The sequence below is a fragment of the Leopardus geoffroyi genome, chromosome D4, assembly GCF_018350155.1.
Source record: "Leopardus geoffroyi isolate Oge1 chromosome D4, O.geoffroyi_Oge1_pat1.0, whole genome shotgun sequence".
NCBI lineage: Eukaryota > Metazoa > Chordata > Mammalia > Carnivora > Felidae > Leopardus > Leopardus geoffroyi.
The window spans coordinates 88,354,190-88,379,377 of NC_059342.1; the positions used below are offsets into that span (position 1 = coordinate 88,354,190).

At 47.2% G+C, this 25,188-nt stretch overlaps 1 protein-coding gene and 1 long non-coding RNA gene across 21 annotated transcripts in view; one reads left to right on the forward strand and one right to left on the reverse strand.

Annotated features, from left to right (window-relative positions):
- FNBP1 (formin binding protein 1) overlaps positions 1 to 22,648 on the reverse strand; it is a 145,236-nt gene extending 122,588 nt beyond the window's left edge. For 14 of the 20 annotated variants that reach the window (XM_045469891.1, XM_045469890.1, XM_045469883.1 and 11 more), the window contains exon 1: positions 22,346 to 22,647. In XM_045469891.1, the coding sequence (XP_045325847.1) occupies positions 22,346 to 22,369 (24 nt within the window). In that variant the 5' untranslated portion in view covers positions 22,370 to 22,647. Of the gene's footprint in view, positions 1 to 22,345 lie in introns of all 20 variants that reach the window. The other 6 variants (XM_045469894.1, XM_045469892.1, XM_045469887.1 and 3 more) reach the window with 4 other exon arrangements.
- An 81-nt stretch (positions 22,649 to 22,729) lies between these two features.
- LOC123593654 lies at positions 22,730 to 24,215 on the forward strand. The gene is made up of 2 exons (XR_006710431.1): positions 22,730 to 22,993; positions 23,891 to 24,215. It is a non-coding gene; the product is annotated as an uncharacterized LOC123593654 (long non-coding RNA).
- Positions 24,216 to 25,188: the final 973 nt, after the last annotated feature.

Sequence of the window (25,188 nt, forward strand, 5' to 3'; positions counted from 1 at the left end):
GAACCTTTTACAAACCTCCTATTAACATTATTAGCATTTCTTTGAGCTACGTGTGGGAACTATACATAAAATCTCTCAGCAGGGTTTCTAGCCTCGGAAGTGGCTACTCTGGGGTAATTGACACTGACGTGTTCTCCTCTTACTGCGCATCAGTACTCCCAGGACAACTTGTTCCGTGCCCACTGATCCTGGAATCCCGATTACTTGAGAACATGTGAGTTGAAGGGACTTGAGGTCACACAGTGTAGTTTATACCCACCTCACCGATCGCTTCTACGATACGCCTAGTGAGGAAATGCCCGTTCAGTTTCTTCTGGACAAGATTCAGCATATGAATGAAATATCATCATAACCAGCAGCGTGTTAAGGTGACTAGTGAGAGCCAAAGCCAATATAGCTTATTGTGTCAGACGTTTACGGCTCTTAGCTATTCATTAACCGATTTGATATTCCCAATGAACTCGTAAAGTAGACCCTGTGATTATCCCCATTTTACAGATGAAGGAACTGAAGTTAGGCGATGTACCCAGAAGAATTACTCAGCTAGTTAGTTTCGGGCTCTGAACCAAGCAGTCTGGCTCCAGACCTGAATTCTTGAACAAATGACACAAGGACTAAGTTGTACAAGTCTTGTAAAAATAAAATAGAGCAATTTTTATTTATTTATTTCTTAATTTGAGAGAGAGAGAGAGAGAGAGGGAGAGAGAGAGGGAGGGAGAGAGAGAGCATGAGTGGGGGAGAGGGGCAGAGCGGGAGAGAGAGAGAGAATCTTTTTTATTTAAAAAAATTTTTTTAATGTTTTTTTAATTTATTTTTGAAGGAGAGAGAGAGAGCATGAGCAGGGGAGGAGCAGAGAGAGAGAGGGAGACACAGAATTCGAAGCGGGCTCCAGCCTCTAAGCTGTCAGCACAGAGCCCGATGCGGGGCTCGAAACAACAAACCGTGAGATCATGACCCGAGCCGAAGCCGGATGCTCAACCAACTGAGCCACCCAGGCGCCCCGAGAGAGAGAATCTTAAGCAGGCTCTGTGCTCAGCGCAAAGCTGGATGCAGGGCTCGATCCTACCACCCTGGGATCGTGACCTGAGCCGAAACCAAGAGTCCGACGCCCAACTGACTGAGCCACCCAGGCACCCTTAAAATAGAGCAGTTTCTAACTAAGAGACCACCTAGCCCAAGCCCCTCACTCAGAGAGCGAAGGCACAGAGTGAATTAGCCGAGACAGAACTAGACCCGTGTCTTCTGCTTTACTCTGGCAGATTCACTGCCTCCAGAACTCTGATCGTATTTCAAAAGTAAAACTAGGAAAATGTGCACGTTACTTAATATTCCTCAAACAACACCTCTGAAGCGGATCCTCCTGGCTTATACCTCAAAGACGAGATGGATGCGGGGGAGAAAAAAAAAAATGACAGAACTATTTCTTACAAAGGGGCCTGACAATGAAATGTGCTCTTCTGCAGGTGGATGACAGTCAAGGATGAACTGACATTTCAGAAACAACGACCCTGAATCACCGCGCTCAAAGTGACCACAATCCTGCGACCAGAAGAAGCTTAAAACCCACTGCGTATGTAAAGAGTTTCTTTTTTCCTGTAAGTCTTCACGGGATGCCTTGTCAACTTCCTATTCCATCGCCTTCAGAGAAGAACAGTATAACAAGTTATTTTTTAATGTTTTTGTTAATGTTCCTCTGTTTTTCAGTGTCACATTCTAAGGGATTTCTTCAATAAGAAAATGATCTTATTTTCTCTTTAGGGTAGAATAACAGGGTACATTGCAACCCTCTTGTTGAATAAACAGAGAAGGGGGATGGGGCGCCTGGGTGGCGCAGTCGGTTAAGCGTCCGACTTCAGCCAGGTCACGATCTCGCGGTCCGTGAGTTCGAGCCCCGCGTCAGGCTCTGGGCTGATGGCTCAGAGCCTGGAGCCTGTTTCCGATTCTGTGTCTCCCTCTCTCTCTGCCCCTCCCCCGTTCATGCTCTGTCTCTCTCTGTCCCAAAAATAAATAAACGTTGAAAAAAAAATTAAAAAAAAAAAAAACAAAAAAAACAGAGAAGGGGCAGCATTACTCTTATCTAATATGACATCCAAGGATATTGTTCCAATTATTACTGTTTAAAAAATCACCCCCGGGGCACCCAGGTGGCTCAGTCCGTGGAGCGTCCGACTTCGGCTCAGGTCATGATCTCGCTTTTGGGGAGTTCCAGCCCCGAGACGGGCTCTGTGCTGACAGCTCAGAGCCTGGAGCCTGCTTCGGATTCTGTGTCTCCTTCTCTCTCTGCCCCTCCCCCACTCATGCTTTGTCTCACTCTGTTTCTCAAAAATAAATAAATGTAAAAAAAAAAAAATTTTGTTTTAAATCACCCCCGAAACTTAGTGGGAAAGAACCATTTTATTACGGGTCAGCAATCTGACCGTGACAACTTATCTCTGCTTCTCCATGGCTGGGGCCCCAACTGAAAAGGCTTGAAGGCTGTGGGGACTGAACAGCTGGGGACTAGAATCATCTGGAAGGCTTTCACTCACATGGCTGGCAACTGATTATGAAAGTTAGCTGGGATCTCAGCTGGACTGTCAGCAGGAACCTTCATTCAGTCTCTCAATGTGGACTGTCTGGGCTTTCCCAATAAGGCAGTGCTGTGTTCTAAGAGTAGGCATCCCCAAAAAAGCACGCACTATATTTGTGATCTTGCCACGGAAATCAGAGGGTGTCACTTTCGCCCTACGCCGTTGGTCAAGGCGGTCATCAAGATCTGCCAAGGTTCAAGGGGAAGGGACACAGCCCTCTCCTGCCCCTGCGTGGGAGTCACGCTGTAAGAACACGTACAATTTCAGAGGTTGTTGTGGCAATCTTTGCAAAACAGAGTTGGCCACCATATGAAGTAGGGCTCCCCGCCCCCCCCCCCCCCCCCCCCCGTATTACCAATTTTCAACTATCTCGGAGAAATAGAAAGAGGAAAATTAACCAGGCTCAGGTACAAAAGAGATCTCCGTCAACAAGGTGTGGACTGCATGATTCTGAACATTCCCCACTCATCTCCAAATGTGAGAACAAGCACACAGGCAGCTCCCAAAGAAATAGAGCCAACCCTACTAGACTCTTCCAACCATATGTGACATGCGCTGCTCTGGTCAATTACCGAAAGCAGAATGCCCGTCGGTGGCCATTTCTTTGCATTTTTCTCATTTTTCAATCGGTACCTTAGTTTGACTTCTGAGCATATCAAAGCTTCAAGATCTGTTAGCCATGCTCTTAGAATAACTTACAAAACCAATCGACTCTTAATAGTCTCCGCTCCCCCCCTCCCCCGATCTAAGACAAGCTCCACGGAACGGTTCTCAGTAAGGTAAACAGTTCACCAAACAGCACAGCCACTGTCCAAAAGGGCAACGTATTATGACAGTTTTGTTAAGTGACAGAGTTCTAAAGTTAAATAAGAGTGTTTGGAGGTGGGGAGGGTGCCTGGCTGGCTCAGTTGGAGGAGCGTGTGGCTTTTGATCTCCGGGTCGTGAGTTCAATCCCCATGTCGGGCATAGAGATTACTAAAAAAATAACAATACGTATTTTTTAAAAAGAGCACTTGGAGGAATACCACTATAACAAGAGCTCGGAATTTTATCGTTTTAATGCTAGCTTTCCTGATTACCCACGCCTATACTGGGTAATCTGACCCAAACAGACATGGCCCTGTTCCCGGAGCTCCAGATACATATATTGAACGATGTACTTGGCATTAAATGCTTCAAGATCTAAGAGGCATCTTGCAAAAATGTCCAGCTTTTGTTCTCCTCCTCATCAACCCTAATTCCTCAGTTCCCAGTGTCTCACACTTCATTTTTCTCCATAGCATTTATGATGATCACATATATTATGCAGAGGGGTGCCTGGCTGGCTCAGTCAGTAGAGCGTGTGACTCTTGATCTCAGGGTTGTGAGTTTGAGCCCCACGTTGGGTGTAGGAATTACTTAAAAATAAAATCTTAAAATATATATATATAGAGAGAGAGAGAGATAGAGAGAGAGAGAAAGAGAGAGAGAGAGAGTATCTTAGAATGGTTATGTCTGTAAGTGGGTGCCAGAGTTAGAAAGCAGCTCCAAATTATGTCTACATTTTACATTTTTTTTTAATTTTTTTAAATGTTTTTATTTATTTTTGAAGGAGAGAGAGAGAGAGACAGAGCATGAGCAGGGGAGGAGCAGAGAGAGGGAGACACAGAATTTGAAGCAGGCTCCAGGCTCTAAGCTGTCAGCACAGAGCCCAATGCGGGGCTCGAACTCATGAACCGCGAGATCATGACCTGAGCCGAAGTCGGACGCTCAACCGACTGAGCCACCCAGGTGCCCCTACGTTTTACATTTCTTATAAAGAATAAAAACCAGGCATGTGGCTCAGTTGGTTAAGCATCTGACTCTTGATTGTGGTTCAGGTCAGGATCTCAGGGACAGTAGGATCGAGCCCCACAGGGGGCTCTGTGCTGACAGCATGGAGCCTGCTTGGGATTCTCTCTCTCCCTCTCTTTATGCCTCTCCCCCATGAGGGCGCACGCTGCACACACTCTCTCTCTCTCAAAATAAATAAATGCATAACAGAAAAATCAAAACTGAGGGGCGCCTGGCTGGCTCAAGGGGAAAAGCACACAACTCTTGATCTTGGGGTCATAATCCCCCCCATATCGGTGTAGAGGTTACTTAAATAAGTAAACCTTAAAAAAAAATAATAATAACAACGAGCAAAAGCTGAGAACGCACGAGAAGGAATCCAAGTGTTAAAATAATGCTCCCCGAGCCACGTCAGGATTCCCCAGGAGGGATTTTTAAATGATAGATTCTCGGGGAGCCTAGGTGGCTCAGTCAAGGAGCCCGCTTGGGATTCTGTGTCTCCCTCTCTCTCTGCCCTTCCTTCCTCCTCAACAATAAATAAACATTTTTTAAAAAGGTAGCCTTAAAAATAAATAAAATTAAATAAAAGTAAAATAAAATAATAAAATAAAATAAAATAAAATAAAATAAAATAAAAAATAAAATACAATAAAATACAATAAAATAAAATAAAATAAATTCTCAGACTTGCCAGTGTGGCAAAAGCTGGCAAGTAAGAAGATGATAAACACCCAACATCCAATCTGGGTACCTGGATATAATCTCACGAATGCAAGACTGAACAGAAATTGGAAGTCAACAGGTCGAAACATAATTGAATACCCTGCAGTCTCTCTAAAGAAAGAACAGATTAAAGAAAAAGGAATCATCTCCACAGCATGTACCAAATAGGCTTTATTCTATCCTAAATGTGGAGCTATCCCCTCTAGAAGGGCTGGGTTTCCACAGATTGCTGTCACAAGCCAGTAAATGCATCCAAATCTATTTTGACTTTATGCTCTCCAAGAAACCTTGTGTGGAATCCCGCCCTCCACCTAGACTAGCCTACAGGGAGAAAACGTGCAGCTGGGCATATAGGAAGCCCTGGTCTCTCTCTGGCTATACCTCTCCTGATAAATTTAAAATCTGCATTTTGAGTTATTCGTCAGTCTTGGGAATTTGGTTAGCGTGAGTCACCTCCAGGCCTAGCAAATCCGTTAGCTTAGTGAAAGCTGGGGTACAGACGCTGGCCAACCCCTGTCCGGACTGTCCCACCTGCGCAGAAACAAAGGACCGGAAAGAAGCAACCGTAGGTTTTGGTTTTAGGCCCAACGGGGTTACAAAAGGACGGAAGCTGACAGGCTATTTAACCCACAAGCCAAAGTGGTGAATTGGCCTCATCCTCCCAATCGCCTGGCTCGCTACTCAAGACAGACCCGACTAGGTGTCCTTTAGGCATTCGAGGCCCCCCAAAAGTTCATTCTAGCCTAATTCCACCCATATAAAAATAATACTCAGAGGGGCTCTGTACTCCCACATGATGAATCCAATCAGCCTGTTAACACAGCCGGGTCGACAGCAACCTGGCTTCTTTCCAACCCCCACCCTGCAGGAAGGAGGCTAAAAATTGGCCACGTGGCTACCTGATTTCATCATTCAGCTCAAGGGCATCGTGCGTGCCCTCAAGGTGCCACACAATCGTCAGCTACCGTCTACCTTTCTCGACTCCTCTTGATATGCTCCGCTCACTCTCCAGTCCCACGTCCTCTCATACTCATGGACCTCTGGAGATACCATTTACTCCCTGCCCCTGGAAGGTTCTGTCTGGATCACCCTCCCAACCTGGCCACCCCCTCTGCCTGGGTCATTAACTAATTGTTCAGGATTCCACACGATGCCACTTCTCCCTCAAACTGAGTTACAGTCCTGTGTCCATATTTCCAGGGGGTTACCCTACCTTGGTCCCTATCACACTGCAGTGTGGTTTCTGGTCTATGCTTCTGCACCCTGACGAGATTACAAGCTGCTCGAGGACAAGAACCACGTCTTGGCGCTGAGGAGATGCTCCAAAAATAGGTATTGTGGACAAAGTATGGATGTCTCCATCATTCACATCATATCTGTATCAATATATGCAGTATAATGGTTCAATATACGCGACTCAGCGCACGTCATGGAAAGTTTACTCTTAATCTCCTTTACCTAGCAAAAAAATTGTTTAAATGTTTATTTATTTTCAGAAAGAGGGAGAGAGAGAGTGTGAGTGGGGAGAGGCGCAGAGAGAGAGAGGGAGAGAGAGAATCCCAAGCAAACTTTGTGCTGCCTCAGCAGAGCCTGATGCGGGGCTTGATCCCACGAACCGTGAGATCTCGACTTGGGCCAAAATCAAGAGTCAGATGCTCAACCAACTGAGTCACCCAGATGCACCGCCCCCCTGCCCCCGCCCGCCTCCCCTCTGGGAACCACCAGTTTGTTCTCTGTATTTAAGATTCGGTATTATCCCTTTTCTCTCTGTTTGGTTTCTTAAATTCCACCTATGAGTGAAATCATATGGTATTTGTCTTTCTCTGACTTATTTCACTTAGCCTAATACCCTCTAGGGTCCATCCGGAGTCTCTCAACGGCAAGATTTCATTCTTAGGGGTGCATACATCTTTCTGAATTACGAGTTTTTGTTTTCTTGGGGGTAAATACCCAGTGGTAGAATAGCTCGATCACACGGTAATCCTATTTTTAATTTTTTGAGAAACCTCCATACTGTTTTCCACAGCGGCTGCACCAATTTGCCTTTTCACCAACAGCGCACGAGGGTTCCGTTTCCTCCACATCCTCACCAACGTTTGTTATTTGTCTTTTTGATCTTAGCCATTCTCACAGGTGTAAGGTGATATCTCATTTCATTTGCCTTCCTCTGACGATTAGTGATGTAGAGCATCTTTTCACGTGTCTGTTGGCCCTCTCTCTGTCTTTTTTGGGAAAACGTTCAGGTCTCTGCCCATTTTTTGATCAGATTATTGGTGGGTTTTTGGGTGCTGGGTTGTACACATTCATTATATAGTCTGGGTATTAATGCCTTACCAGATACATCATTTGCAAGTATCTTCTCCCACTCGCTGAGTTGTCTTTTTGTTTCGTGTGTTTCCTTCACTAAACAGAAGTTTTTATTTTGGTGTAGCCCCAGGCTGTTAAAATTTACATACCGCCCAAAGCTATCTACAGATTTAACGCAATCCTCATCGCAATCCTCATCGAAAGACCAACAATGGTTTTCACAAAACAGAACAAATAATACTAGATCACTTACTCCTAAGGCCAAGTAAAATTTAAACGTAAAAATTTAGAGGCGCCTGGGTGGCTCAGTCAGTTGTATGTCTGATTTCGACTCAGGTCATGATCTCCCGGTTCATGAGTTCGAGCCCCGCGTTGGACCTCTGTGCTGACAACTCAGAACCTGGAGCCTGTCTCAGATTCTGTGTCTTCCTCTCTCTCTGCCCATCCCCTCTTCATGCTCTCTCTCAAAAACAAAATAAACATTAAAAAAAAATCTTTTTTAATAATAAAAATAAAATTGGGGCGCCTGGGTGGCTCAGTCGGTTGAGCATCCAACTTCGGCTCGGGTCATGATCTTGCGGTTTGTGAGTTCGAGCCCCACATCGGGCTCTGTGCTGACGGCTCGGAGCCTAGAGCCTGCTTCGGATTCTGTGTCTCCCTTTCTCTGTGCCCCTCCCCTGCTCGTGCTCTGTCTGTCTCTCTCTCAAAAATAAATAAAAACATTAAAAATAATAATAATAATAAAATTAAAACTTAGGTGCCTGGCTGGCTCAGTTAGTAGAGCATCTGACTCTTGATCTCAGGGCCTTGAGTTCAAGCCCCATACTGGGCATGGAGCCTACTTAAGAAATAAATAAATAAAAATAAACATGTAGCATTATAGTGAAAAATATATTTTACATGCACATGTATACTAACAAAATCCAAATTTTTTTGCCCAAACATTGCCAGTCATTTCCATATATACCTATCCTAGTGCAAAACATTTTAAGCTTCTTTGTGTTCTTTGTTAAGAGGTCAATCTCTGGGAATGCAAGCTGGTGCAGCCACTCTAGAAAACAGTATGGAAGTTCCTTAAAAAACTAAAAAGAGAACTACCCTATGACCCAGCAATTACACTACTAGGCATTTATCCAAGGGAGACAGGTGTGCTGTTTCGAAGGGACACATGCACCCCCATGTTTATAGCAGCACTCTCGACAATAGCCAAAGTATGGAAAGAGCCCGAATGTCCATCGATGGATGAATGGATAAGAAGAGGTGGCCTATATATACAATGGAGTATTACTCGGCCAAGAAAAAGAATGAAATCTTGCCATTTGCAATTACGTGGATGGAACTGGAGGGTATTAGGCTAAGTGAAATCAATCCGAGAAAGACAAATATCATATGACTGCACTCATATGAGGACTTTAAGAGACAAAACAGATGAACATAAGGGAAGGGAAACAAAAATAATATAAAAACAGGGAGGGGGCAAAACAGAAGAGACTCATAAATATGGAGAACAAACTGAGGGTCACGGGAGGGGTGGTGGGAGGGGGGATGGGCGAAATGGGGAAGGGGCACTAAGGAATCTACTCCTGAAATCACTGTTGCACCATATGCTAACTAATTTGGATGTAAATTTAAAAAAAATCAAAAATAAAATGATATAATAAAAAAAGAAGTCAATCTCAAACTAAGCTGATACATAGCATAATTCATCAGACGTCTCAGGCAGCAAACATCCAGCTTTTGGGGGGAAATAATGTCACTTCAGGATAACTTAAAAAAAAATTGAGATAGAGAGGCTCTGGGTGACTCAGTCGGTTAAGCGTTTAACTCTATCGTCTCTATCATCTTGGTGAGATGGAGCCCCACATGGGACTCTGTGCGGAGCATAGAGCCTGCTTGGGATTCTCTCTCTCCCTCTCTCTCTCGCTGCCTCTCCCCTGCTCACTTTCTCTCTCTCTCTCTCTCAAAATAAGTAAATAATTGTCGACATACAGCATTATTAGTTTCAGACGTACAACATCATGATTCTATATTTGTATATATTGTGAAATGATCACCAGTCTACCTAACGTACCTAATTGCGACTTTTTTTTTCTCGTGATCTGTAAGAATAACTTAAAAAAAATTTTTTTTACCGTTTTATTCATTTTTGAGACAGAGAGAGACAGAGCATGAACGGGGGAGGGTCAGAGAGAGAGGGAGACACAGAATCGGAAACAGGCTCCAGGCTCTGAGCTGTCAGCACTGAGCCCGACGCGGGGCTCGAACTCACGGACCGCGAGACCGTGACCGGAGCTGAAGTCGGACGCCTAACCACTGAGCTACCCAGGCACCCCTCAGATTTTATTTTAAAAAAAATTTTTTTTTAACGATTTATTTTTGAGACAGAGAGAGATAGAGCATGAACGGAGGAGGGGCAGAGAGAGAGGGAGACACAGAATCCCAAGCAGGCTCCAGGCTCCGAGCTGTCAGCACAGAGCCCGACGCGGGGCTCGAACTCACGGACCGCGAGATCGTGACCTGAGCCGAAGTCGGACGCTCAACCGACTGAGCCACCCAGGCGCCCCGTAAGAATAACTTTAAAAGAAAAATGTGGTAATAAGAGCCAAAGAGAACTATTCCGCGTGGAGAGGGGACATTCAATTTATATCGTAAGTAGACCCATGTATATTGCTAAAAATTAGTATGGTTAGTGTTATGGAGTCCATTCTATATTTTAAAACAAAAACTTTTTTAAGTAATAAACACGCCTGGTGTCCTAAAGTCCAGACTTTCTTTCGAAAGCCATGATTTCCAGGCATTTTCTCCTCCTATTATTTTATTTCATTGTTAACACGTAAAGAGAACTTTAGGTCAAAGGACAAAGACTTTACTGTGAAAACCAGAAGGCAAGGAGTGAATCGCTCATTTTTCATGAGTCCTGCTTGCAGCAGGGTAATTCTGCAGCTGGCTCCCAAAGAGAGGCGTTTTTTTTTTTCCTTCCCATCACCATACTACTTTGTATTTACCCATCACGCCTCATCGAACCATCTCAGAGCACTTTACAAACAAGCACTTACCTTTCTGCTTTCTCACGAAGAGGAAGAAAGCATCATCATACCACTTGATGGGTGGGGAAACCAAGGAAGGGAAATGTGAGGGCTTGCCCAACACTAATGAGGGTTAGGTTAGGCAATCCGCGAAGGCCGAGTTGAGCTCTGCTATGCTTTTTCTCTCACGTGGGAACGCCCACATCATTTCTCCCAAGAACCTGTTGGGTATTTTAATGCATTTTAGGAACCTGCTCTCAGTTCTGGTTGTGCCTACACAAGTATAAAGGGAACGGTTCCCTTTAAAGGTGCCACGTTTTCGGGGCGCCCGGGTGGCTCAGTCGGTTAAGCGTTCAACTTTGGCTCAGGTCACGATCTCACGGTTCTTGGGTTCAAGCCCTGCGTCCGGCTCTGTGCTGACAAATCAGAGCCTGGAGCCTGCTTCGGATTCTGTGTCTCCCATCTCTCTCTCCGTTCCTCCCCTGCTCACACTCTGTCTCTCTCTCTCTCAAAATTAAATAATAAAACATGTAAAAAAATTTTTTTAATAAATAAAAACGAAAAAAATTAACAAAAAAAGTTGCCACATTTCCTTTTGCTGTAGATAGGAGGGGAAAGGGTTGGCTTCTTCGTCTCCAAGAACCAAAACTTTGAAGGCCCTGCATGTGACGGCCAGAAACCCCCAAATGGTCAATATCTATAACCTCTTCATTCTTTCTCAATTTGATCGACACAACTTTCCAACAACCATAACACAAATACTTTTCGATAAGACGTACTTTTGTTAGACGGGAAATCAGAACTTAATGTTATCTTAAGATTAATACCTTCTGGGTGTGAAGCGGCTGACTTCGGCTCAGATCGTGATCTCGCGGTTTGTAAGTTTAAGCCCTGCATCGGGCTCTGTGCTGATGGCTCAGAGCCCGGAGCCCGGAGCCCGCTTCCGATTCTGTGTCTCCCTCTCTCTCTGCCCCTCCCCTGATTGCACTCTGTCCCTATCTCTCTCTCAAAAATAAACATTTAAAAAAAATTACAAAAAAATAGTGATACCTTTACAAATTAATTTCTTTATATTAAAAAAGAGAAAAAAATAACTTTGGATTTGAAAGAATGAGGGAACCACTAGACACGCATGAGACACCTGCTGGTCTAAGGTTCATTCATCCCAGTTTCTGCTGGGGCTGCAGCGCTCAACTCTGTGAGTCACCGGTTCTCGGTGCTTCCCAATATGACTAACAGCAAAGGTTTTTGAAAGCAAAACATACATCGATGATGGGGACATCTGAGCGAGTGGTGGGCAGAAAAGGGATTGCAAGCTATTAATACGGAAAATGCAGTTTTACAACTACATTTGTCTAGTGTCCGAAAAACAAACAAACAAACCCAAACCTGAAGCATGAACTCCAGGGTTCATTGGTGAGTCTGGTTAAGTCGCTTCACCTCTCTGAGGCTCATTTATAAAACGGGGAAAGCTATGAAGCTCACATGGTCCTTGTTAGGTCACGAAAGGAGACATCTAAAGCCTCTAATAGGGACCCCTGGGTGGCTCAGTGGGTCAAGCGTCAGACTCTTGATTTGGGCTCAGGTCAGGTTTAGCGGTTTGTGAGATGGAACGCTGCTTGGGAGTCTCTGTCTCCTTCTCTCTCTCTGCCCCTTCCCTCCTCGCACTCTCTCTTTCGATACAAATACATTAAAAAACAAAAAAAAAAACTTAGAAAAAATAAATCCTCTAATAAAGGTGTCCAGGGCACTTAACAAGTGGGTTCTCTTCTGTCTTCAGATTTTAAAAGATGGGCAGAAGAATTTTGGTTCTCTGCCTGGTTCCTGGGAAAAGGGGAGGAGCTGAACAGCGTTACAATACGTGGGGGAGGGGCGCCTGGGTGGCTCAGCGGGTTGAGCATCCAACTTCCGCTCAAGTCATGATCCCGCCATCTGTGAGTTCCAGCCCCGCATCGGGCTCTGTGCTGACAGCCCAGAGCCCGGAGCCTGTTTCAGATTCTGTGTCTCCCTCCCTCTCTGCCCCTCCCCCACTTGCATTCTGTCTCTGTCGCTCTCAAAAATAAAAATAAACATTAAAAAACAATTTTTTTTTAAATACGTGGGGGAAAGACCAAGGGTTCTAAACACACCCGGTGGGGCCAAGACGGGAAGGATGCCAACATTATTGATTACCTTCAAGCTGGGTGATGACTACACAGGGGTTCACAATAATACTTCCTGTAAGTAGATCTGAAAATGTCCCTAATAAAAAGTTCCAACAAGAATATTTTTGAAGACATTAACTTAAATTTTTTTATTTTTTAATGTTTTTCTTCTTAATGTATGTTTGAGACAGAGAGAGACAGAGTGCGAGCGGGGGAGGGGCAGAGAGAGGGAGACACAGAATCGGAAGCAGGCTCCAGGCTCCAAGCCGTCAGCACAGAGCCCGACGCGGGGCTCGAACCCACGAACCAGGCGATCATGACCTGAGCCGAAGTCGGATGCTTAACTGACTGAGCCCCCCAGGTGCCCCTATTTTTTATTTTTTATTAAGTAATCTCTACGCCCAACGTGCGGCTCGACTGACGACTCTGAGATCAAGACTCACAGGCTCTTCCAACTGAGCCAGCCAGGCAACCCTTACCTTAAAAAGTGTTTGAAGGCTGAGGAAGAGGGCTCTTGTATCCCACAGGTATGGAATTGCATCCCTACTTTCTACTCTGTGAACTTGGGCAAGCTACTTTATCATTCTGAGCTTCAACCTCCTCTCACAAAAGGGGATGATAAGGGTATGGCCATGGCCGGTGCAGAGATGTGCCACTCAGATCCAGCTTCCAGAAAGGATGCGCCGCCCAGCTGCAAGGAGTGTAGCAGACAGCCTCCTTTAGGGTCTGCCTTATCTTGTGAGCCAAGGTCTCGGTCTTCTTGAGGCAACCAACCACCAACCAAAGACGGACCAAGATGGCAGCCAAGGTCACACCGTTCTTGGGGCGGCCCTTGGCCAATGAATGTGCAAGGCAGTACGAGGGCCTAGCCATTTCTGTCCAATGTGAAATTGCTTCAATGGGTAATCTTCGCCCTGGAGCTCCTCACCGGCCTGGCAGAGACTTTTGTCAGGCTGCATCTTGGTCCAGTGGCCCCTCCTCGCAATCACCCTTCCCTCTTCTCTTCACGGGTGTTACTTCCTAATAAAACTCTCCACTCCTAACTCCTTCTCAACATCTTCTTCCCAGATGCTGGCATGAATGGTACTTACCTCACTGGATTCTTGGAAAGATTAAATGAGGTGATGGATGGAAAATAATTTTTTTTAATTTTTTTTAATCTTTATTTGTTTTTTTTTAGAGAGAGACACAGTGTGAGCAGGGGAGGGGCAGAGGGAGAGGGAGACCCAGAATCCGAAGCAGGCTCCAGGCCCCAAGCCGTCAGCACAGAGCCCGACGCGGGGCTTGAACTCACCAACCGTGAGATCATGCCCTGAGCCGAAGTCGGACGCTCAACCACCTGAGCCACGCAGGCGCCCCTGATGGAAAATAATTTGTACAGGACACGGGAGATGATAAGCTCTCAATAAACAGCAATGTTGATGATAATACTCAACAGCATGTAAGACAATGGGGCACGGTGCACAGGTGAAAATACTACATAAACTATAGAATTTATACAATTTATAAACTATTTCTGCTTATATAAACCATAGAGTAGAGAAGCACAAATAGAAACGGTAGCTGCTAAACTGTATAAACTAAAGCCACAGGTGTTAGCCTAAGAGCTAATTATTAAAAATTTCATTCTTATGACGAGAATGGCACGTTCTACATTTTCAAAAACACGCAGTCGGGGCGCCTGGGTGGCTCAGTCAGTTGAACCTCCAACTTCGGCTCAGGTCATGATCTCGCGGTTCGTGGGTTCAAGCCCCGCGTCGGGCTCCGTGCTGACAGCTCGGAGCCTGGAGCTTGCTTCTGACTCTGGGTCTGCCTCTCTCTCTGCCCCTCCCCTGCTCATGCTCGGTCTCTCTCGGTCTCAAAGCTAAATAAAACATTCAATTAATTAATTAATTAATTAATTAAAAACATGCAGTATAGCTATTGTGATATTACAGATTAAGTGTGAAGAGGTATTATAACTTTTGCAATAAGAAATTGGAAGCTTCACCTCTTTGTCGTTGTTGGGTGGGGGGGGAGGGGGGTGGTTTGAACCTATTTCCAGTATGGAACAACTGAAGTTGTTTGAGCTTTCCGTGAATTTAACAGACAACTTACAAACTGGATGAGATTTACGAGTTAAAAGTTGGTCCAATTGGAAGACCGAGTCTAAGGAACATTGTATACGCTCAATTAACTCTCTAATATAATATACACACATGGCCTTTTATGATTTTAACATTTAAGATTTATTTATTTATTTAGAAAGAACACAAACTGGGCGAGGGACAGAGGAAGAGAGACAGAGGATCTCAAGCAGGCTCCTCGCTCGGCACAGAACCTGGCGTGGGCTCGATCCCACAACCCTGGGATCACCCCGTGCCAAAATCAAGAGTCGGACGCTCAACCGACTGAGCCGGCTAGGTGCCCCTCCAGATTTTATGTTTAGGTAATCTCTACACCCAAAGTGGGGCTCGAACTCACCACCCTGAGATCAAGAGTTGCCCGTTCCACCGACTGAGCTGGCCAGGTGCCCCGATTTTAACATTTCTTAACTAGACATATCGCTAGGCTGAAACTAGTACGTGTTACTAAAAAAGGAAACAAATATTTCATTACAAACACTGATTCCAGATTTCACACCCACGTTCTAAAGTCTAATTAGATTAATTCCTAGGGCATTCATGGATTCTCGGTAGCTTGCAGTTTTTAAGTGTCAAAATAAAGCCTTGTTTTTAAATGTGGGTGGTGTTGATGAAACAAGTGTGAGTAATGCAGGAAACACAATATTAGCTTTAGCGAGGAAGTGGGTGATACTTGAATAGACCTCCAAAGAGCATTTTCCGTGTCGCCCCGACGTACAGCGCGAGTTTAACGTGGTCACACGGTGAGCACGGGCGTTTACAAAACCCTTTTACGGTACCTGAAATACAGCGTCACCTACCAAAAATGCAGTTTATACGAATTTTCAGGATGATGTCTAGTGTGTAGGGAGGACAAGAAGGTGATGAGGGAATTAAGGCTGCCAGACCTCCCGTGTTTTGTTTCATAACCAGAAGAGGCGGGCAAAGCCTGCTTCATTTTATTTTTTTTTTGAATATTTATTTATTTATTTTTAAATATTTTTTTAAATGTTTTATTTATTTTTGAGGCAGAGAGAGACAGAGAGCATGAGCAGGGGAGGGGCAGAGAGAGAGCGAGACACAGAATCCGAAACAGGCTCCAGGCTCTGAGCTGTCAGCACAGAGCCGGACGTGGGGCTTGAACTCACGGAGTGTGAGATCATGACCTGAGCCGAAGTCGAGCGTTTAACTGACCGAGCCACCCAGGCGCCCCTGGGGAAAGCCTATTTTAATGGCAAGGCGGGGATGACAGAATTAAACTCCATTTAGTGTGTCTTCTGAAGCAGTGCTGCTCCACTCACCACCGATCTGAGAGTAATGAATGTCTCCCCTGTTGGTCTTGCTATGTTTTAATCCCAAACGGAAATCTCTGAATCATTAAGAATAAAGAGCAGAAGGTCTAGGAGTTGTTGTTAATACGGCCCTGCATTTAGCATTCTGCAGTGAGGAGAGGTACTCATCATTCTCCCAAACCTGGAACTTACTAGGTCAATTACTTCAAGATGAAGGAATCCGGTATTGCCTAGTTTACAATTTTAACACTCTGGAATGTGTTCTTATAATGAACACACACATGCATAGCAGGCATAAACAGCATGAACGACAGAGAAGAGAGAAACCTTCAAGCCTTACTTTAAAAGTAAGAAAGGTGCCTAGGCTGTGCGTATTTGTGGACCGGGAGGAGTCTATGGGAAATCTCTGTACCTCCCACTCAATTTTGCTGTGAAACCAAAATGGCTCTAAAAACTGAAGTCTACTGGGGCGCCTGGGTGGCGCAGTCAGTTAAGCGTCCGACTTCAGCCAGGTCACGATCTCGCGGTCCGTGAGTTCGAGCCCCGCGTCGGGCTCTGGACTGATGGCTCAGAGCCTGGAGCCTGCTTCTGATTCTGTGTCTCCCTCTCTCTCTGCCCCTCCCCCGTTCATGCTCTGTCTCTCTCTGTCCCCCAAAAAATAAATAAACGTTGAAAAAAAAAAATTTTTAAACTGAAGTCTACTAAAAAATAAATAAATAAAAGACGCCTAGAATTATCAAACATGTTTACAACTGCCAGAGGGCAGAAAGGTGGGAAAATTACCCTCCCATTACTAAAAAAAAAAAAAAAAAAAAAAAAAAAAAAAAAAGCCAATGTTAAAACAAAAGGGACAACAAGGATTCGTTCATTTATTCAGCAAATATTTACTAACTCCTACTGTGAGTCGGGCATTGTTCTCAGTACAGTTGGTAGATCACTCCTTCATGGCTGCCTCTAAAAAACTGCATCCCACAGTCACCATCACCATATTCCTCCTAGTGTCGAATGTACATCACGTGCCTGGCAATGTCTTAGAAACTTAGGTTAAAAAATTACATACAGTAGGGGCGCCTAGGTGGCTCAGTCGGTTAAGTGGCCGACTTCAGCTCAGGTCACGATCTCATGGTCTGTGAGTTCGAGCCCCGCGTCGGGCTCTGTGCTGATGGCTCAGAGCCTGGAGCCTGCTTCAGATTCTGTGTCTCCCTCTCCCACTGACCCTCCCCTGCTCACACTCTGTGTGTGTGTGTGTGTGTGTGTGTGTCTCTCTCTCAAAAATAAATAAACATTAAAAAATTTTTTTTTTTTTTTTTTAAATTACACACAATCAACACAGGGGATTAGTATGTTAACCAATAGGTATTATTCAGTCTCGCTGCTTGTTTTCTTGCTTTTGGCATTTGGGCCAGTCCATTTCTTATTAGCACCAAAGTAAAGAAATGATGATGGCAGAGAGGACGCTGAGAGATAACAAAAGTAGGTTCTGTCACTTAGTCACTTGTTAGCAGCAGAGAGTAGAATCATTATGAGGAAAGCTAAACTTTCCAACGGGTTTATTTATACTTTGCATTAATGAGCGAGCAAATAAAAATCTGAAGTGACACTTCAGTAACTTGTCACTTCCCTCTACTGAGTAACAAAAACAACAACAAAAAAAAAAAACCCATTCAAATGTAAGAAATTCTTGCTTGGCCATTTCTCCCATGACCAGTCACAGCGTCAACAAATCAGGACAATCTATTTAACCCTCCTCACGTTACCTTTTGTAACAAAGTCTTGAGTAAACGCACTTTGGTTATTCTTAGAAACATAAATCTAAAACCTGCTTCAATGCTTTCACTGAAATAAGTAGATATCCTTCAATGTATATAATAGGACTTAGACCAGTGTCTTGCACACAATGGCTGTTCAATAAAAAAAAACTTAAAAACTGATTTAAAGGGAGGGGCACCTGGGTGGCTCAGTCTGTTGAGCGTCCGACTCTGAATTTTGGCTCAGGTCATGATCCCAGGGTCCTGGGATCCAGCTCTGTGTCAGGTTCTGATTGATTAAAGGGGAATAGTATGGGGGGGGGGGGGCGGGGAGCACCTGACTGGCTCAGTCAGTAGAGCACCCAACTCTTGATCTCAGGGTCCTTAGTTCGAGCCCCATTTCTGGCGTGGAGTTTAACTTAAAAATTTTTTTTTTTTTTTTAATGTTTTTATTTATTTTTGAGACAGAGAGAGACAGAGCATGAGTGCGGGAGGGGCAGAGAGAGAGGGAGACACAGAATCGGAAACGGGCTCCAGGCTCTGAGCTGTCAGCACAGAGCCCGACGCGGGGCTCGAACTCACGGACCGTGAGATCATGACCTGAGCTGAAGTCAGACGCTCAACCAACTGAGCCACCCAGGCACCCCAAAAAAAAATTTTTTTTTAATTACAAAAATAAAAGGGGCTAATATGAAGAGTTGTACAGAAACGATTTAATTATACCCTAACCACTTTATTTTTTTTATTTAAAAAAAAAAAATTTTTTTTTAATGTTTATTTATTTTTGAGACAGAGAGAGTCAGAGCATGAACGGGGGAGGGGCAGAGAGAGAGAGGGAGACACAGAATCGGAAGCAGGCTCCAGGCTCTGAGCCATCAGCCCAGAGCCCGACACGGGGCTCGAACTCACGGACCGCGAGATCGTGACCTGAGCCGAAGTCGGACGCTCAACCGACTGAGCCACCCAGGCGCCCCTACCCTAGCCACTTTAAAGCAGCCATTTATACTTTGTGACGACCTTCTGACACAAAAATAGCCTCAATTTAAATACAAACGATCCAATAAAGTTATTACAAAGTACGGGTCTGAGTTCATTTTTACAGTGGTATGATAACTTCCTGAACATTGCATGATTTCTCAGGGTTTCCTGGAATATGAAAGTAAAGAAGAGACAGAAAGGTTTCACTCCACCGAAAAGGACGACATGTGTGGAGACCAGTCCTCCAGTGTAAAGGACCCATTAGAAACCCGTGGGTTTTAAAGGCCTGTGTGGATCTTGACTAAAGTCTTAAAATGTGTGAGAAACGTGGTGGTATTTGTGAAGGTCTGTGAAAGCTGCAACCACCTGTTACAAATAACTCACGGCCACCCAAACCATAGGGCCGTCTCCCCCCACCTAGAGACGTAATTCTGACAATTTAGGCTTCTGCGCCCCATCGTTATCTTTTTTTTTTTTTTTTGAGACAGAGAGAGACAGAGCGTGAACGGGGGAGGGTCAGAGAGAGGAAGACACAGAATCCGAAGCGGGCTCCAGGCTCTGAGCTGTCAGCCCAGAGCCCGACGCGGGGCTCGAACTCACGGACCGTGAGATCATGATCTGAGCCGAAGGCGGATCCTCAACCGACTGAGCCACCCGGGCGCCCCAACCCCGTCGTTATCTTATTACCCACGTGCCTGAATCCAAGCCACCATTCAAGGAAAACCCTCAATGCCTGCTCTGTGCCCGACTGCTGGACACTGCCCACCCCTGTACTTCACCCAGTCTCCTACCACTGAAGGACTGGAGGGTTCTTTTTCAGAATCCTTCATTATTCCAAAGTTTTTCTTAAATCTCCTATACTAATAAAAAAAAGCAACTGAAAAGAGACATTTTGTTGCCCTTATACTCCTGGACATTTCACCTTAAAACTCCCATAATTCACTTCTCTTATTAGTGCAAATAACGTGTTGATTCTTTCCCCTCTATTAAACTCTCAGCCACTCAAGGACAAAGGCCCCCCCCACACACACACACTCGAGTGGAATGGTTTTTAGGGGTAACTCTTCACCGACATATACGTGCACGTATAAAACGGTAACTGATGTGTTCTTCCTTGTCAATTTATCAAGCAAAAAAAGAAAAGAAAAGAAAAAATTTCAAGTAGTACACATATACTCCCTAACGACCTTTTCCAGTTACTTCTATTATAGAAAATTCCAAGCATGTACAGTAGGAAGAGTATCCTGGGTCCTTTGATGCTGATGGCCCAGCTTCAACAGTTACCAGCACACCCCCCCCCCCACTCGTGCTTCATCAACATCCCTACCCACCACCCCTCCAATTTACTTGGGAAATCAAGGCTCCATATCATACATATTCCAGTTCCTATTTGTTTTCGGCAAAATTGTCTTTCCCACCCCTCTGCCCTCTAAAGAGCAATGCAGGCGATTGGGGCCAATCTCCCATTTTCTTCCCACAGCTACCTCCTCCTTCCTGATCACCTCTTAGGACATTCACTCACATCACTGAAATGGCCACACCGCGTTCAGTCCCTTTAACCCAACCTGTTCCGCCTAAAAATAGATTGCATTTTCCCCTCCCTAACCCCTTTCTCTTGTCTGAACCAGTGCAAAAAGAAATCGTGCCAGGATTTCTATTATCTGGATAAAATTTACTTCTGATTTGTTCCCCCCCACCCCAGATAAGCTTAAAAAGAGCCAAAAGGAGTGGACAAGGAGTGGAAGAGGAAAGAAACGCCGCACTTAAAAGGATAGATTTTTGCCTCAGTAGGTATGTTGCAAATACCTAAAACCATCGGTTCCTTTATTTTTAAAATGAGTGTTGGTAAACATCGGCCGAAATTTTGAGTCCGTTTAGACAGAGGATGTTTATCAAATGAATCACTCTAATTGAAGGGAGCTATTGCCTTCAGGATTTTGCTATCAGTAACAGTAGCTGCTTCTGAGCCGGAGAAATGGTTATGTAAAAACAATTAAAGCCAAAAAAAAAAAAAAATTAAGGGAGGATGCGCTCCGTTTCTATAGCTCCTCCAACCTTGTTTTACTTTGATACGAGATTTCTTGGCCTCGGCTCAGAGCAACCACCACCCCACACTTTCTCCTCCACACCCTTTACAAATGGAATTCGGAAAGGAGGCCCTTTGGAGTTCACCATGGGGAAAGGTCTCCTCTTGAGAACATTTCTGGGCGATGATTGAGATTTCATCCACTTCTCCTTCTCCTTCCCCCCCCCCCGCCCCCCCCCCCCCCCCCCGTACTGCCCATCCCCTGCCCGGCCACTTCCCCAGGAATCCAGAGAAAGGCGGAGAAACCAGCTCCATCCCACCGGCCACAGCCTCTGCTCCCCGGGCACGGCCTGCGCGCTGCCTCGGCGTCCCCAGTTCGCCCCGCTCCGGGGACGCCGTTTCCAGGCACCTCGCCGCCTGTTTACCCATCGGCAGCCCCCGCTGGAGGATCTCGGAGGGCGCCCCTCGCCGCCAACCTTCCCCACGTTAAACTGTTTCCTCTGAGCAGTCAAAGAACGGTTTCCCCCGCGAATGCCTCTTCCTGAAGGTGGGCACACATCTCCCCCCAACTACTTTCCCCTCCAGGCCAAACGCCGCAGTCCCCGCGGCAAACGCAGGATCTGAGCTGCTCCTTGAGAACTACGAGCGCGCCCCGCGCCGCCACAGGTCAAAAGTCCTCGCCCCGAGAGGGAAGACACACCACTTCTCGCCCGTGTACCCCAAAACCCCAGACCTGGGACCCGGCCGGGCCGAGGCCGCCCCGCCCCCGAGAGGAGCGCCAGATCCGCCCGCACTTCCACTGGGAGAACAGCCCTAGGGACTCGCGGCTGGGGCGCCCGAACGCATCACGCAGCCCCGAAAATCCGACGGCCTCCACGCCCCCTCGAAGCCGGTCGGTCGCGCATCGGTTACTCGACGCGAGGGATTAAGGCTGCTTTTTCCACACACCACTCTGAGCTCGGGGCGCGGGGGACAGGGAGGCCGGCCCGGGCCCCTCGACCAGACCGCCGCGGGGACCTGGATCCGCACCCCGTTCCCAAGCACCGGGGCGAGGCGTTGGGGAGGAGGCACAGGTTCGTGCTCCCTTCCCGGGCCGCTGGGGGGACTCAGATCCGCGCCCCTTCTCAGGCCGCTGGAGAGTTGGGGGACCCAGATTCGCACCCCCCGCTCAGGCCGCCGGGGAGACTCAGATCCGCTCCCCCTCCTCAGGCCGCTAGGGAGTAGGGGGGACCCAGATCTGCACCTCCTGCTCAGGCGGCCTGGGGTCTCAGATCCGCGCCCCCTCCTCAGGCTGCTGGAGGGGGCGGGGGGGCACCCGCACCCCCGGCTCAGGCCGCCGGGGAGACCCGGATCCGTGCCCCCTTCTCAGGCGGCCGAGGACCCACACCAGCTCCCCTCGCCTGGGAAGGGCGAATCTGGCTCGCACCTCCGGCTCGGGCCAAGGCCGACGAGGGGCACCGAGCCCCGCGTCTGCTCCCGAGGCCGCGGGGACCCGGACCAGCGCGCCATCGCCTTCACCAAGGCAGCTCGGCCCGCGCCCCCTGCCCAGGCGCGCCAGGCACCTCCCCACCCCCCCACCCTCCCCCCACAGCCCGGCGGGCCCGGTCCCTCACTCACCCAGAGCTCGATGCCCCAGCTCATGGTGCAGGCAGGGGGCGGGAAGGGGCGCGCCGCGCGGCGGGCGCGGCTCTCCGGTCCCCCTCCCCGGCGATCCCTTCGCCCCTTGAGATCCCCGCGATCGAGGAAAGCCCGGTGCGCGCGCGGCCGCCGCCTCCTCTGGCTCGCCGCTCCTCGCCTGGGGTCTCCTCGGCAGCTCCTCCTCCCCGAAGCTCCTCAGCAAAATGGCCCGAGGAAGCAGCCGCCGCTGCCGCCGCAGCGCCCGCCCGCCCAACACCCGGAGACCTAGAGGAGGGGGAAGCGAGGGAGGGGCTGCGGGCTGGGGGCGGGGCTACGACGGGGGAGGGGCCGGCCTGACAGCTCGCGCACGCGCGCGCCCCGCCCCCGCCCCCGGCCCACCTTCCCGCCGGGCGCCCTCCGCCGGGCCTCCGCGGCGCCGGGGTCCAGAAGGACGCACAGGGTGGCGGGAGGGCCGGCGGGATCTGGAACCCGGAGAACTCGCCCTGCCGATTTCTTTTATTTCTTATTAGCGACCACGTTCTGTGCTCTTGGAACAACCTCTCGCCTTTGAACGTAGCCGGACTCTGTTATTAGCGGTGCTCTACCGAGGCCTGGGGTTGCCCCACCGCGCCGAGCGCCAATTTGGACGTAAGGACAATACTTTTCCCTGGCGGCCATTCGCGCCGACCAGAGTTCGCTCGGGTTGCCCTTTTCCCACCGCCCGGCAGCCGCGGAGGCCCGAAGGGCCCTGCGGCCTTGCACGGTGGGAGTGGGGCCTGGTACGGCGATGTCTGTGCCGGATACAGATAGGGAAGTCGAGGCCAAGAGCGACCAAGCAGCTCTGAGGGGCTGGGGAAGGAATCCAGGGGCAGGCAACCAGTGATTTCTAATCTCTGAAACCAGTGGTTCCCAACTGGTTGGGCCAAGAAACGCTCACACGTGAAATAACGTCGCGGCTTAGTGGGTTATAATAGCAAAGGCGTTGGGTCCACGGATAACGCGTCAATCCGGCTTCCTGCACACACTAGCTGGGTGGCCTCAAGACAATGACTCCGCCTCCCACATGGAGGTTATAAGTATCCATCTCACCCAGTGCTGGAGAGGAGCAGGAGATGAGCACCTGTTACCCGCGCAACGTTGGTAAACTGAGAGCTGATTTTTCTTTTAAGATTTTTTTTTAATTTTTTTTTTCAACGTTTATTTATTTTTGGGACAGAGAGAGACAGAGCATGAACGGGGGAGGGGCAGAGAGAGAGGGAGACACAGAATCGGAAACAGGCTCCAGGCTCTGAGCCATCAGCCCAGAGCCCGAGCGGGGCTCCAACTCACGGACCGCGAGATCGTGACCTGGCTGAAGTCGGACGCTCAACCGACTGCGCCACCCAGGCGCCCCTCTTTTAAGATTTTAAGTAATCTCTACACCCAAGGTGGGGCTGGAACTCACAACCCCAGGATGAATAATCTCAAACTCCAGAGACTGAGCCAGCCAGGTGCCCCCCGAGTTGATTTTTAAGTAGATGCTCCCCTTTTCTTTGTGTTCCAAAGGTCTACCCAGATATTTCCAACAAGCTGTGTTGAACCGTGGAGTTCCGACTCTTCCCTCTGAATCACTACGTCCTCTCCTCCCCAAGTTTTCTTTCGCTCGTATCTAACATTACTGACTTTTCTGAGTAGCTGAGAACTAAAATGGGCCCCATTTTAGAAATATTGCACAATAATGCATCTCCAATACCTACCACCCCACCACCACCAGCCTCAACAAGTTTATCATTCTCCTCCATGGAAGGGTGGAGATGAAAAACCCTTGCAGAGAAACCTACGAGTCTACTTCCTTTGTTGGACAGAGTTACAATAAATTGAAACTGTCTAAGCTGTTGGGTTGGTGGGGTTTTTTGTTTTTGTTTTTGTTTCTTTCAGTTACCAGCTCCCCCCTACTCATTCGTTTTTAGCGTGTGTATTTAAACATTTTTCTCTCACAGTTCCCAGGTCTGGGAACTCTTTACTCCAGAGCCTGCTAGATATGCAACAATCAGGATGGCCAGTCTCTTACTCCCAAGGCAGATTAGGAGCCCGAGTGAATTGGAAGGCTTAGAATTTCAAACAATGCTGCAAAATTTAGTTTGCTATCTGGAAATGGTAAAGGAAATACAGGTTAGCTAACGAGACCTTGCTCAGCAATCAACTCAATTTCCCTTCCTGCCAAGGCTTGACTCTTTTTCCAGTCAAATACAATGATCTAATCTTGACTGAGTTCTTGGAGACTTCTCAAAAACACACTGACCATTTGTGAAAATATGCTAATCAGGAGAAAAAACAACCTGCTGCTCTAGAAGGGAAAGAAGAGGAAGGGACAGAAGAAGAAAAAAAGACCACATGACAATGAAACCTTTTTAAAGTAAGCAGGAAATAGTTATAGAAGCCACAGTAGCGGAACTCTATGGAACCAGGTTAATTAGACCACACTGCAAAATATCTTTAAGTTCATTAAGTTTGGGTGGTACCTGGAAAAGTTTTGAAAATGTCAGAATCTTCAAGAAATAAAAATAAAGGAAAAAGGCACTCCTGATCTCAAAGCAAGGGAAACCAACACAGTTCAGGATTAAGAGAAGGGGGGGGAGGGGGGAGGGGGGGAATCATAGCACAGAATTCTCTAGGCAGAACAAAATCCACTTCAGTTTCTCTTATAGTAAGAGAATAATTCTAAGACAAAGAATTCTCACTATTGACACATTAGGGGGACCTGACCTACATAGGCATCAATTTTCACAGGACGTGTTCTAAGCTCTATGTAAATGCTTGAATTACATCGAAGGTCAAGGTGGGTTCAGCATACCTGTTTCACC